The sequence below is a fragment of the Schistocerca cancellata genome, chromosome 1, assembly GCF_023864275.1.
Source record: "Schistocerca cancellata isolate TAMUIC-IGC-003103 chromosome 1, iqSchCanc2.1, whole genome shotgun sequence".
Lineage (NCBI taxonomy): Eukaryota > Metazoa > Arthropoda > Insecta > Orthoptera > Acrididae > Schistocerca > Schistocerca cancellata.
In genome coordinates this window covers 369,780,915-369,796,233 of record NC_064626.1, presented here as the reverse complement: position 1 = coordinate 369,796,233, position 15,319 = coordinate 369,780,915, and the positions used below count along the sequence as shown (strand labels likewise).

Here is a 15,319-nt window from a genome sequence, read left to right as displayed (position 1 = left end):
ATATTATTGCTACGCATGGTGGATATGTGGAAAATATCGTACTATAGAGTTTCCCAGACCGCAGCGCCATCTGTTGTTGAAAATTGTAACTACTGTAATTTCGAAAGTTTGTCTGCCTGAAAATGTACTGTTGTCCCGAGCATATTGCAACAAATGGTGTATTTCTATCACTGCTCATTTAGTTTTTGTTGCCGTTTCAAATATACCGGTCATTTTTGAAACACCCTGTAGCTTCACAATTCCTGACATATTGTATGACAAACAGTTAGTGGTATTTTTATTGCTTATGCTCCTTTTTATTCCATTGCTGTATGAGAAAAATTACTATTATATGCTTCTGTATCTATTTTATTTATATCACTGTGGCCCTTGCACAATGTATTTGTATGGAGGATAAATATGTTTTTGTAATATTGTTCAAAGAGAGAGTCCTAGAATTTTATAGGAAGCTTTTCATACGATGAATGAATGAATGAATGAATAAATAAATGAAGGAAAATTTGGATTCAAGAGCCTGTTGACAAAAAGGGAAACCTTAAATTGGATAACAATAATGAAGGAAAATGACCAAGTTCTTATCAAAGAAACCATCCTGACAGTCATGTTAATCAGTTTAAAGGAACTGTGGAAATGCTAAATCCGGATAGCCATATTAGATCATATGGTGTATGATATATCTCTTGTGAGACCTGCCATTGACGTTCACTGAACATCCCCATAATACTCTTGTGCTAAGTAAGTAGATCTACCACAAACTAAGCAGACTTTTTGAGGATTTATAGTGTTTCCAGAGATTCCTAAATGATTATAATGCCAGACAGTAAATATATATTCATGGATGGATCATTAGGTCACTGTGTAATTTACTCATTTCATGGGGAAACTACAGTTTCACACAAGTTACCCAAAGCTAAAGTTTTTACATGGTACAATTGATTCTGGTGAGTGACTGCAAATGATACAGCTAAAAGTACTAGTAAATTTGTCCTATTTATGAAAATCACATTGTCTTTCCTTACGTTACAACTACTGGTAGCTGCATCAAATATTAGTTTTCTGGACATCTTCTTGGATATCACACAAAGTATCTATGTAAACAACTCTATTATCTGCAAACAATCTCCAGCTGCGATGAATTGCTATGTTCTACATTGGTCTAGGTCATAACTGATTACAATGCTGAAGTTGGTAAGGAATAAGTATTGTGTTGTTGGGTTTCATCAACTTGGATACTGGCACACCAAGAGATGAGATTAAGTTCTACACAGAATACGTTGACTCAGTTCACAAAATACAGTAGGCATTTCCCACAATACACAGACACAGGGGAGCAAGAAGAAGAAAATATACCAGGTTTGATACTTAATAAGGACACGAATTATCAACACTCCAGAAGATCAACAGCAAATGTAACTACTTTGGATAGCAATGCATGCATGATTTGGAACTTTCTGGGACATGCCCCATAATGCTGTTCGCAGGTTCTGTAAATATGTTCTTCTAATATTCCCTTGTTGTGATTTGAGCTTCCAAGGATTCTATAACATTTGATTTTAGAATTATTGTGTGGTACTGGTCTATCTGTAACTGTGTATGTTCTGTCTACAATATGTATGTCTGTATGTGTGCAAACAAACAAATATTCTAACATTAATTTTCTATCAATACCTTCACATTTTATGGAAATATGAGCTAGCTGTATGGCGTAAGCTAAAGGTAAATAAATTAAATTAAAAAGTGGGGTCTCTAGTTGGTGGAATCATCTTTGCAATGTACCTTACTAGATAACACCATGCCTGCTCCATATGATTCAGAACCAGCAAAACTGTAGATTATTTGATTTGTCTGATGTCCTCACTCTCCAAACAGCTATGTTCTCACTGACATTATCATCTATGAAGATTAAGTTATGACATATTGCAGTATGGAAATTCAAACATAACCTTCATTACATCAGTAGAACATTTGTCCCTTGTGATGAATCCTTTGCTGAAGACAAGCAAGAGTGTTGGTACACTCGTCATAATAGTCACCTATATGTCCACCACAACTTTCACATTTCAGTGTTTTTGAGTGTAGTACAGTTTTGTACATTTTCCCCTCAACAGTCAGCAACAAAAATTAATTTTGGCACTGAAACATAACCCTGACCTTCTGTCACAGAAGTAGTATGGAATAATTAAAATGGGTAAGTGCTACGTTAAGTACGGAGAGACGAATAAATTTTTGATGACGTTTGTATGGTCTCTGTATCACTTCATCTCTTACTTCCACACAATATTATACTGCTGCTTTCTCATGTTAGCTGGAAACCCTACGACATGAGCCATACACTGGAATTCTTTTCTGTTTCTGGTACTCTCTTGGAAAATACATACAGAACTGACAGTTGGAAAGTATTCTTTGTATAATGTGATTTACATTATCTTGTTGTCAGTCTGGATGAACTGTATGATAATAAGATAGCCACCATGAAATGCTCACTAACACAAAAATTATCTCCAAATGTTTAACCTACACTCAAAACTACTTGCAGCAGGATGACACAGTTGGCAGCTGTAATGTGTGGTACACACCTCTTTGCCTCTTTGCATCTTCCCACCACCTGCCTTCTTACAAGCATAGTGGACTAGTCCCAATACTATTGTTTATTACACCTCTGCAATTGAGCACTGCAGTTTGTGGCTGATATAAACTAGTAGATTTATGTTTTTGCTGTTGGTGCAAAGAGGAAAATTTATACAAAATAGTTGCAAAGGCACTACTGTAAAACTGAGATGGTGCCAACATAGACATTTTGGAAACTAACAGGTCAAACTTCCATGAAATTTTTACAGGTGATCACAATACAGTTGCAGAGGTGTTGGCTTGTTTTTTCTGGTTTTCTTTCTTTTATTGTTAAAAAGGCAAGAAAACTATTTTTGCTTAAAAATCAAGTCACATACAAATTGTGAATTACCACAACAAGTTTGACTTCCCTGACTGCTTAATTTTCTTGTCAAACTTGACATAAAATTTTTGAATGGACCTATAAATACACATTTCCAAAATTCATCTCTGTCCATACACTGAAGCACCAAAGAAACTGGTATAGGCATGCATATTCAAATAAAGAGATATGTAAACAGACAGAATATGGCGCTGCAATTGCCAATGCCTATAGAAGACAAATAACATCTGGTGCAGTTAGATTGGTTACTGCTGCGAAAATGGCAGGTTTTCTGGATTTAAGTGAATTTGAACATGGTGTTATAGTTGGCAAATGAGCAATGGGACACACATCTCCAAGGTAGTGATGAAGTGGGGATTTTCCCCATACAACCATTTCACGTGTGTACTGTGAATATCAGGAATCAGTAAAACATCAAATCTCTGACACCACTGCAGCCGGAAAAAGATCCTGCAAGAACGGGACCAATGACAACTGAAGTGAATCGTTCAACATGACATAAGTGCAACCCTCCTGCAAATTGGTGCAGATTTCAATGCTGAGCCATCAACATGTGTCAGCATGCAAACCATTTGACGAAACATGATCAATATTGACTTTCGGAGCCGAAGGCCCACTCATGTAACATTGATGACTGCACGACACAAAGCTTTACGCCTCACATGGGCCCATCAACACCAGCATGGGGCTGTTGATGGCTGGAAAGGTGTGGCCTGGTCAGACAAGTCTCGTTTCAAATTGTACCAAACAGATGGACATGTACAGGTATGGAGACAACCTCATGAATTCTTGGACCTTGCTTGTGAGCAAGGGACTGTTCAAGCTGGTATAGGGCATGAGCAGCTGGAGTGACATGGGATCGCTGATAGTCTAGATATGACTCTGAGAGGCAACACATACGTAAGCATCCTGTCTGATCACCTGCATCCATTCATCTCCATTGTGCATTCCGACAGACTTGGGCAATTCCAGCAGGACAATATGACATCCCACTCATCCAGAATTGCTACAGAGTGGCTCCAGGAACACTCTTCTGAGTTTAAACACTTACTCTGGCCACCAGACTCCCCAGACATGGATATTAATGAGAATATCTGGGATGCCTTGAAATGTGCTGTTCAGAAGAGATCTCCACCCCCTCATACTCTTATGGCTTTATGGACAGCCCTGCAGGATTCATGGTGTCAATTCCCTCCAGCACTACTGCATACATTAGTAGAGTCCATGTCACATTGTGTTGCGACACTTCTGCATGCTCACAGGGGCCCAACGTGATATTAGGCAGGTGTACGAGTTTCTTTAGCTCTTCAGTGTATGACAACAGTTTTAGATTTATAATGAACACTAGCAGACAAACCTGGAATTGCTCAGGTATTCATTTTTGCAATTTTATATTATAAATGGAAAAAAAAAAAAAAAATGAACTGAGTTTGTAGCATAATACTGAAAAAATTTTATTTCCATGTATTCATTATTCCATGTATTTAAATTATGAAACAGTCATACAAAGAAATATGCATTATGTACAAATGTATAAGTGCAGCTGCTTTATGTGTCCACAACATGATTTTGTAAACATTCTATGGCAACATATCTCCATAGCTCTATAGATGGTTATTGTCCTCACCTGGAGCCATTTGTGCTTTGCAAGTGAAAGCTGCCAAAAGCACTGCCTATAGTTGACTCAACTATAGGAGTGACTTAGGTGTAAAGGATAATTACAGAAAAACTTCATATGACATTTTTTCACCCATCTCAGTGTTCACAACATGACATCTCTTGAACTATGTGCTTTACAATGATGTGATTGTGCAGGTACATTCAGCAGGATGTGTGGCTACTGCATGAAAATTGTGCTGTGAGTAGAGTTAGTAGCAATGAAGTAATAAATTAAAATGTCATGCACAATGTGGCAGTTTTTTCACACATCTCAGTGTTTATGAACTATGCGTGGTACAGTCATATAATTTTGTAGGTGCATTAAGCAGCATATGAGATACTGTCTATAAAATTTATTGTGCATAGTAGCACAGAAGTAATAAATTTAAACATCATGCATGATTTGGCAGTTTTTCATACATTTCATTTTTTATGACATCATATCTCCTGAACTATGATGGATTGACAGCTTTTAGCTCCACAGTGATTGTTGGCTGACAGTAAGGGGTATGTGTACATATACACACACACATATTCATTGTTATAATATTTATTGATTTCATTACAATGTCGTAGTATGAAGTGTGAATAATAAATTATGAACTTTGGTGCCCTATGATGTAAGGCTAGTATAACATGACTATATGTTTATACATGATAACAATTGTTGTGTGAACAATGCTGCACAAATGACAACAGTGAAATGTTAAAACAGACCAGAAAATTTTAGTTGAGGGTGTATAACAGTAACTTCACTTTTGTAAGCATTTGAACGGGTACCTTCTAAATTATCTATGTAGTGTAAAATGAAGCATAAAATTACTTCTTACAGCACAAACAGATACATACACCGTGGATAAAAATATTTACATATTTTCTAGGAGGAGTTAATGCAGTATGGTTTAGTGAAAACAATTTTATACACACCTAACAGTAGGTCATTATTAATTGTTTAATGTCTTTCTGTTCAGACAGTGAAATTCTATTACTTATCGATGGATTTAAAGTTTTTTGCTATTGCTACCATTAATGCTGTACTTTGCACTCATATTCTACTTTCACTTAGAGCCCAGCCACATAAGAGGTATGCATATTCAAATTATGAGAATATTTGTGGCAACTGACTGTTGAGTGTTATATATTGACATAATCATTAAATTGTTAGCAGTATGATCACTCAGTCATACTAGATTTATATTTAGATATAAGGAATAAACTATTGCGGTCCTGAATATGAAATAACAGTGCTGTGTTGACACAAATGTAATTTTTGTACTGCACTTGAGCACTATTGCATTGGGAAATGGTTATGCCAATATTTGTGGCTTTCTCTCTTCTCATGGGTATCATTTAAATAGCCCGTCCCTTGTTTCTTCTTCATTCTTTCTTAGTTCTCACCTCCACCCAATCTATCATAAGTCTCCTTTTTTTCCTATTTGGTATTTTCACAGTATTTTTTCTATGTGCCCCTACTTCCTTTACTCCTCTCATATATAATTAAATTACTGGTATTTATAATTTTGATGTGTTTAATTAACTTTCCTTAATTTTAATTTATCCCTTTTGCACCATGTTGACATACAATTTGTTGCAATTGGCATACTGGACTTACGTATAAAAATTGCAGCTTGATGATTATTAATTTTAAAAATTAATTAAAGAAACTAGACTGGTGATCACTGCTCAGAGTGCGAGGGAAGGTAAGTACTAGTTAAATTAGTTCTTTAATTTTGTCTAATCTTTAGTGGCAGTACAAAAGAGTCTGTATCTGTAAGTCATTGTACTCTGTATTTCAAATAAATAACAAGGGTGGTGCTGTACAGTGACTGAATATAGGTCTATACGTAGAAAACTAAAAATGAGTTTTCATTTTTGCACTGTGGGCCTACACATGTAGAGAAATAACTTCTAGATAGGAGGGTTATTCATTTTTGTACCAGTGGCTCATACTATAACACTAATGTCTACTTTGGCCTGTTTGTATGCACACACAGTGTTCAACAGTGTCATAAATGACGAATATAATGCAATAATATGTCTTCACATAGTTAGCCTAGACTTGGATGTTTAGGAAATTCCGATGATGCAATTCATAGCTAACATGCCAGTTTGTGTGCAAATGTGAGTGTATAAAGTAAGCAAATAATATCATAATCTTGAAGTTAAATCTAGAAACAAAGTATTTATATTTGTATGTAATGAACAGTTAGCAAATAAGAGAACAATGAAGATACTATGAACAAAAAATAACAAACATTTCATAAATATATTATAGAATTATTTTCTAAATCCCACCAATAGATACAAAATAATATGCAGAGGAAAAGAAGCAAATAAAGTAGCTTGGAAACAATATAAATACTGTATAACTGTCTGATTATGTATGTCTCTAGCCCGGATACACTCATCACATGCTTTTAAAATCCTGTAAGGTCATAGCTATTTATAATAAAACTGACTTGCATCATATACGACAAATGTGAGTTTGCTAAAATAAAACTGTTTCAGTATACATGTGTTATAATAAGACAAGGTGAAAATTTGTAGTGACATTGCCTCATGATGTATTAAGTTACTGTACTGAGCAAATAATTATATGGCAGAAAAAGGCATCACTCCATTGACAACGATTGTCAAGGTATTTGGCACAGGGCTGTTATTCCTCAGTTACAGAATGAAAGAAAAGTAATTTAAGAATTTCCAGTGTGCTGCTGTAAATTGTAGCTGTCATATTGTTTCATTACCAGTAACTCTACTAATTGTTTCAGTTTCAATGAATCTTCCAAACACAACAATTTAAACTGTACATTATCAAAAATAATACACTCCTGGAAATGGAAAAAAGAACACATTGACACCGGTGTGTCAGTCCCACCAAACGTGCTCCGGACACTGCGAGAGGGCTGTACAAGCAATGATCACACGCACGGCACAGTGGACACACCAGGAACCGCGGTGTTGGCAGTCGAATGGCGCTAGCTGCGCAGCATTTGTGCACCGCCGCCGTCAGTGTCAGCCAGTTTGCCGTGGCATACGGAGCTCCATCGCAGTCTTTAACACTGGTAGCATGCCGCGACAGCGTGGACGTGAACCGTATGTGCAGTTGACGGACTTTGAGCGAGGGCGTATAGTGGGCATGCGGGAGGCCGGGTGGACGTACCGCCGAATTGCTCAACACGTGGGGCGTGAGGTCTCCACAGTACATCGATGTTGTCGTCAGTGGTCGGCGGAAGGTGCTCGTGCCCGTCGACCTGGGACCGGACCGCAGCGACGCACGGATGCACGCCAAGACCGTAGGAACCTACGCAGTGCCGTAGGGGACCGCACCGCCACTTGCCAGCAAATTAGGGACACTGTTGCTCCTGGGGTATCGGCGAGGACCATTCGCAACCGTCTCCATGAAGCTGGGCTACGGTCCCGCACACCGTTAGTCCGTCTTCCGCTCACGCCCCAACATCGTGCAGCCCGCCTCCAGTGGTGTCGCGACAGGCGTGAATGGAGGGACGAATGGAGACGTGTCATCTTCAGCGATGAGAGTCGCTTCTGCCTTGGTGCCAATGATGGTCGTATGCGTGTTTGGCGCCGTGCAGGTGAGCGCCACAATGAGGACTGCATACGACCGAGGCACACAGGGCCAACACCCGGCATCATGGTGTGGGGAGCGATCTCCTACACTGGCCGTACACCACTGGTGATCGTCGAGGGGACACTGAATAGTGCACGGTACATCCAAACCGTCATCGAACCCATCGTTCTACCATTCCTAGACCGGCAAGGGAACTTGCTGTTCCAACAGGACAATGCACATCCGCATGTATCCCGTGCCACCCAACGTGCTCTAGAAGGTGTAAGTCAACTACCCTGGCCAGCAAGATCTCCGGATCTGTCCCCCATTGAGCATGTTTGGGACTGGATGAAGCGTCGTCTCACGCGGTCTGCACGTCCAGCACGAACGCTGGTCCAACTGAGACGCCAGGTGGAAATGGCATGGCAAGCCGTTCCACAGGACTACATCCAGCATCTCTACGATTGTCTCCATGGGAGAATAGCAGCCTGCATTGCTGCGAAAGGTGGATATACACTGTACTAGTGCCGACATTGTGCATGCTCTGTTGCCTGTGTCTATGTGCCTGTGGTTCTGTCAGTGTGATCATGTGATGTATCTGACCCCAGGAATGTGTCAATAAAGTTTCCCCTTCCTGGGACAATGAATTCACGGTGTTCTTATTTCAATTTCCAGGAGTGTATATTTTATTTCATGAATACTATATAAGTGCAACAAGATAAAACATCTCTTGAAGGATAATGTGGTTTTACTAAAATTGTAAGAAATGCTTTTGTGTATTCTTACTAATTATTTTTAGTATGGCCCCAGACTGATGAAGGAGTTTTTTAAACAGTCTCACACTTTGCTTTTTGGTATAATAATGCCACAGGAACATGTAATAAATGTGGGGAACATAAGTTAAATTGCATGTTTTTGTAATAATATTGACTATATTTCTGGAACCTAACTTTTTATATATCAGTCAGCCTGCTGAAAAACGGTCGAAAATTTTCCCAATCAGTTTATTTAATATAAAGAATTTAGTACATTTTCTTACCCAATTCAGCTTTTTCAGAACACAGTGGTAGTAGAAAGACTGAAATAAATGAAGAAAATGGTTATTATTTTCATTTTATAGACAGTCACATAAAATAATTCAATTTTTTAAATATTCAGAAGCTGTGTGAGAGCAGTGAGCCTTATGAAATAATGGTAATTGACTTCTGCCAGTACTATTATATGGGATGACTAATAATGTGAAATTGTGTAAACAAAGACATGCATGTAAAACAATTGTGGCATAGTTGCAATGAATATTCAGGGTTGTCACAAGTTTCCCCAAGTGAAGTTCCCAGATATTTCCCTGATTTCCAGACAAATTTTAGCATTTTTTTCCTGACAAATTTTGAGATCTCAAAAATATATAAGGACTTCTGTATTTCTCCCTTGTTTGCACAAAAATCTTAAGGGCTAACATTAACATCTTTTGTAATGAATTTTTTTTAGATGGAGAAAGCAAGTCAAATGGTTTACATGTTTCATTAAAAACACTGTCCTTATTTTATGTCAATAAAATGAAACACATTTGGAGACAAAAATACAGTTTTCCTTGCAGTCACAAGATGTATTTAAAATACCTTCACTATTTTCAGAAATAACCTCATAAGAAAGTAGGCCTCTTGAAAGAAGGGTATAAGGCAGGGAAGAGTTGTGTAAACCAGCAGTATAGGTGACCACCAATAAAATGTCGGTTCTACTATGTTCGTTATTGTTGGTTATTACCCGCTATGTTATGTCTATTATTTTACAGGTATTGTGTGATGTTTCTTTCAAGAAATATATGAGTACACAGCATACAAACCACCAGTGACTGCCACAATTTTCTTCTTCTTATTGTCCATACCTCCTAATATATAAACTACTTTTGAAGTGCCAAAACGTGTTAAATAAATAAAATATCTATAAGAAGCTGCACTGTACAATGCACTTTGGTGAGACAGTTGCAATAACTGAAATCCATCCCCCATGGCTTCTGGCCTTCCGAGGAGCACCACAATCCTGGTACCACGGATAGACCGCGAAAATCTATTGCATTGTGCCACACACAAACAGAGCCAGCCTGCGGACAGGTTGGTGAGACTAGATTCCATTGGCAGGGCCTGCACATTAGTGGAAACAATGGGCTCTAGATCAGCAGGCCCTATCTGTTAGAGATACCCGCAGAAATGGCCTGCGGTTGTGGCCTGTCATGGAAATCCACTCATGTGGACAGCTATTCACTTGTCACAGACACCATTTTGATGAAATGAGACCATGGTGATTAATCCATGCAACAGATAATCTGCTCAAATACTTTGAGAATCAATACTAATGAGGATAGATATCAACTCACTGTATAGATGATCAATGAGCTGCAGACAGGCACATAAAGAAGACAATCACACTCTCAGAATTAAATTTTCGGCTATAGCCTTTGTCAGAAAATGAGAGCACACACACATTTGCACAATCAGTCAGACACAACTCATTGATGTACGATCACCATCTCCGGCTGCTGTGTCAACAATCTCTCAGAATCAGATCCAAACTAACAACACCTCATGCCGCCCTGCCTCTCGTCAGCAGGTGCTAGGCTAGCAGCAAATAGTGGTGGCTGACTGCAAACTGAGGAGAGTGGTAGGAAGGAGTGAAGCAGTAGGAAAGAGGGAGTAAGGAAGCAGCGCACATATCCAGCTGTGCCCAGCCAGTGACGATGCATGACATCCCAGTATAAATAAACCATTTCATCTACTGAGACAAAAACAATATTTTTCCAGTGTTTTTTGTCAAATGTCCCTGATATTTCCCTAATTTCCCTAACACATTTGAAATTCCCTGATTTACAGAACTTGTGGCAACCCTGATATTCTATAAAAATACACTGATAGTAAAATTACAAAATGAAATCTATTTACATAAACACAGAGGGTACATAAAAATGCGGAAACACCAAAACAGAACACATTACCATGCCTAATATGGTGTAAGAAAACCATTGGCATTCAAAACAGTTTCCTGTCATCTCTGATTGGATGGATACAGGTTCTGTAGGGCTTTCAAGGGGATCTTATACAATTCTTGCTGTAAAAGAGTGGCAAGTCAGGTAACAATGCTGGAGATGGATTGTGGTCATGCACCTTCTCTCCAAAGCAGACCACAAAGACTCAATGATATTGCTGTCTGATAACTGTAGTTACCAGGTGAGATGTACCAATTTATCCTCATGCTCACAAAACCAGTGCTGTATGATATGAGCTGTGTGAACAGGGGCCTTGTTGCCTTGGAACCTTGGAACACAGCATCACCATTGGGGTAACAACCATTGTGCCATGGGATGGACCGGATCACCCAAAGTGTTCACATAATTGGTAGCTTTAATGCGACCTCGCAAGGTAACAATGGGACCAATGGAGTAATATGATAGGGCTGTCCAAATCATCACTGAATGAGCAAGTAAACTTCGCCAGAGGTTGGAATCAGTATGAAACAAGACTCAGCTGACCAAATGACCTCGTTTTATTGATCTTATAATTAAATGTTTCCCTGAGATATTTAAGTCTCTTTATTGTCTATGATAATGATCAAAGTAGAAGAAATGAATTAAAATTTGTGCTGCGGCTGGGACTCAAACCCAGGTCTTCTTGCTTGCTAGGCAGAAATGCTAACCATTACACCACCACAACACGCCATTGTGGCTGTAAAATGATTGTTACAGCTGTCATCCTCATATTTTTTTGTCAGAATCTTCGTCAGTGAAGGTCTGTCATGATCACACAACACACACTATGTCTGCGTTGCCTTAGTGAACAATGTGTATCCTATTCCGCAGTGTTGTTGTTGTTGTTGTTGTTGTGGTCTTCAGTCCTGAGACTGGTTTGATGCAGCTCTCCATGCTACTCTATCCTGTGCAAGCTTCTTCATCTCCCAGTATCTACTGCAACCTACATCCTTCTGAATCTGCTTAGTGTATTCATCTCTTGGTCTCCCTCTACGATTTTTACCCTCCACACTGCCCTACAATGCTAAATTTGTGATCCCTTGATGCCTCAAAACATGTCCTACCAACCGATCCCTTCTTCTAGTCAAGTTGTGCCACAAACTTCTCTTCTCCCCAATCCTATTCAATACCTCCTCATTAGTTACGTGATCTACCCACCTTATCTTCAGCATTCTTCTGTAGCACCACATTTCGAAAGCTTCTATTCTCTTCTTGTCCAAACTAGTTATCGTCCATGTTTCACTTCCATACATGGCTACACTCCATACAAATACTTTCAGAAACGACTTCCTGACACTTAAATCTATACTCGATGTTAACAAATTCCTCTTCTTGAGAAACGCTTTCCTTGCCATTGCCAGTCTACATTTTATATCCTCTCTACTTCGACCATCATCGGTTATTTTACTCCCTAAATAGCAAAACTCCTTTACTACTTTAAGTTTCTCATTTCCTAATCTAATTCCCTCAGCATCACCCGACTCAATTTGACTACATTCCATTATCCTCGTTTTACTTTTGTTGATGTTCATCTTATATCCTCCTTTCAAGACACTGCCCATTCCGTTCAACTGCTCTTCCAAGTCCAGTATGCGGTATGAATCTTCAATATGGTGCCGCTTGAAACACCAAGCACTTCATCTACCTTGGATAGGGAAGCACCCACCATATGAGCACCAACATTTTGTCAACATTTGAAGTCACTTAGCTCTGAAATGATGCACTCACAACTACAAAGGACACTATGATAATGATGGAAACTGAAGAAATGAATTGAAATTTGTGCTGCAGCTGGGACTCAAACCCAGGTCTTGTTATTTATTAGGCAGAAATGCTGACCATTGCCCCACCGTAGCACTATGGCCAACATTGTTGCATGGAGTACCCAAGAGTCAAGTGCCCTCTCCAACACAAACTTTAACTCTTATCTTCAGCTTATTTTCCCCCTAAATTGTCACAATGGCCGGGGCTCTCTAGCTTTGGAATAGCACCCCAGCATTGGACATAGTGGGGAAGTCCTGCACCTCATGTGATCTTATAGATCTTGCTATTTCAGTGCTGGAGAGCCCTGGCAATAGTGACAGTTAAGGGGGAAAATAAGCTGAAGATACGAGTTGAAATTTGTGTTGGGGAGGGCACTGGACTTGGGTAGTCCATGCAACAATGTTTGCCACAGTGCTTCAGTGGTGCAATGGTCAGCATTTCTGCCTAGTAAGAAAGGAGACCTGGGTTTTAATCCTGGCTGCAGCACAAATTTTAGTTCATTTCTTCAGCTTCCATCATTATCATAGATAAAGATGAGACTTAAATGTCTTGGGGAAAATTTAATTATAAGATCTACAAAGGATACTGTTTTGCCCATGACTGATACTTGCAAGGTACTGTTTGTGGTGAAATACAACAGTACAACCTGTGTTAAAGCTAGCATTTTTTGTGGTGTTTCCATGTCTTTGTCCAACCCCTGCAAGTATGTGTGTGAGACTTTCAGAAAATATAGAACATAAACAATCTCAAAAGTAATTACAAAGTCTTATTCAGTGTTGCGTAGTATAAACTTTTATAACAAATAATTTTGCGACCCACACTTACCATGTGAGCATGGTGCTTATGTCCTGGTGAATGTGTTGTCTCTTCTGAGGAGGCTGTATCAGGTACTGTTTCCAACCTGATTGTTGCTGCATTGGGTGCCTCCTTTTGAATCACAAATATATCTTTAGTTGGTGGAGCTGTAATGAAAGCAAGTTTCAGTGTTGTATAGTATTCAAAAATAAAAAGAATTACTCAAGTCCAATTTCAAAACTAAGAAGATTTATCTTAACAAATACTCCATTGTGGCTTGACTACTATCTATTTTCTAGTAAAAGGACTATAATTGTCTTATCTCAGAAGACTGATTTTATAATTCATTTATCTTTTGTTAATAACACAGTTCTAGTTTATCTTTTGTTGCTGGGAAACTGCAGCCTGAGTAGTTCATAATCTTTAAGATATGTCCTAGCAAATGAACTGGACCACTGTTTTAGACAATTTTCCCCAATTTGTATGTTTTATTAGTGGTTTAATCTCCAAGTGTCGCTTCTCTTACCGTCTTGATGAACAAGAATAACTCAATATGTATTTCTAGTAGGTTTAAAAACTTTTACGAAATAAGGCACTCTTTTAAAAAATTGTAAAGTTTTTGAAAACAAAATTATATGTACATTTCCTAAGAATCAACTTAAGCATACCATAATTATTTCTTTCATATAAACATAGTATCATTGAGTTTTATATTGTATTTTTCACTCCTGCTATACCACCTGCTAGTTCATTGGGAACTACCGTATTTACTCAAATCTAAGCCGCACTTTTTTTCCGGTTTTCGTAATCCAAAAAACCGCCTGCGGCTTAGAATCGAGTGCAAAGCTAGCGAAAGTTATGAAAAATGTTCGTACGTGCCGCCACAACTAACTTCTGCCGGCGAATACATGTAGCGCTACGCAAGCATACTTTGTCGGCACAAAGATAAATACTGGCGCCAAAACCTCTGCGTCAGTAAATAATTTTTTTTAAAAAAAAGTGGAAGACGAGATTTTTTTTCTCCGCCGCGAGTTTCGACCACTGCATTTTCATACATTATCCAACGAAGTAAATACAAATTCCGTATTGTTCATCTTCGAATGTAGCACAATTTCAGTGTACTACGAAAATCTGACTGGCAAGACTGTTTGGGATGTTTGTCAATATGGCCAACTCTACGTTCTGACTTTTTTCCTATCTGTGAGAAGAGATGGTTGCTAATAGGAACCTGATGAAATTTGAATCACATACAGTATTCTCTTCACCATAAGAATAATATGAATATAAACATTTTGCCATGTATTCTTTCGTGTTTGCTGCTATCTCATTTAAATCCTGTCTGCCTAATAAACTACGAAACTATAGAGTGAGACAACAGCAAACGTGGAAGAATATACATATCATGTCATGTTAATATTCGTATTATTCTTATGTCTAATAGTGATACAGTCAGAAATGAAGCACGGCAAGTGACTAGATTTTTAAATCTAAGATGACTGTAATTTCTGTGCAGAATTTGATGTAATAAAGAACCGGCCGCAAAGATTTTCAAACGGAGAAAAATTTT

At 38.5% G+C, this 15,319-nt stretch overlaps 1 protein-coding gene and 1 non-coding gene across 2 annotated transcripts in view; both read right to left on the bottom strand.

Annotated features, from left to right (window-relative positions):
• Window positions 1-15,319, bottom strand: part of LOC126174884 (uncharacterized) — a 134,023-nt gene that overhangs the window by 11,006 nt on the left and 107,698 nt on the right. The window contains exons 5-6 of the mRNA XM_049921304.1: window positions 13,783-13,919; window positions 9,214-9,252 (exon numbers count right to left, since the gene is read on the bottom strand). Of these exons, the coding sequence (XP_049777261.1) occupies window positions 9,214-9,252; window positions 13,783-13,919 (176 nt within the window). The remainder of the gene's footprint in view (window positions 1-9,213; window positions 9,253-13,782; window positions 13,920-15,319) is intronic.
• On the bottom strand, window positions 11,806-11,878 carry Trnaa-agc (transfer RNA alanine (anticodon AGC)). The gene has a single exon. It is a non-coding gene; the product is annotated as a tRNA-Ala (tRNA).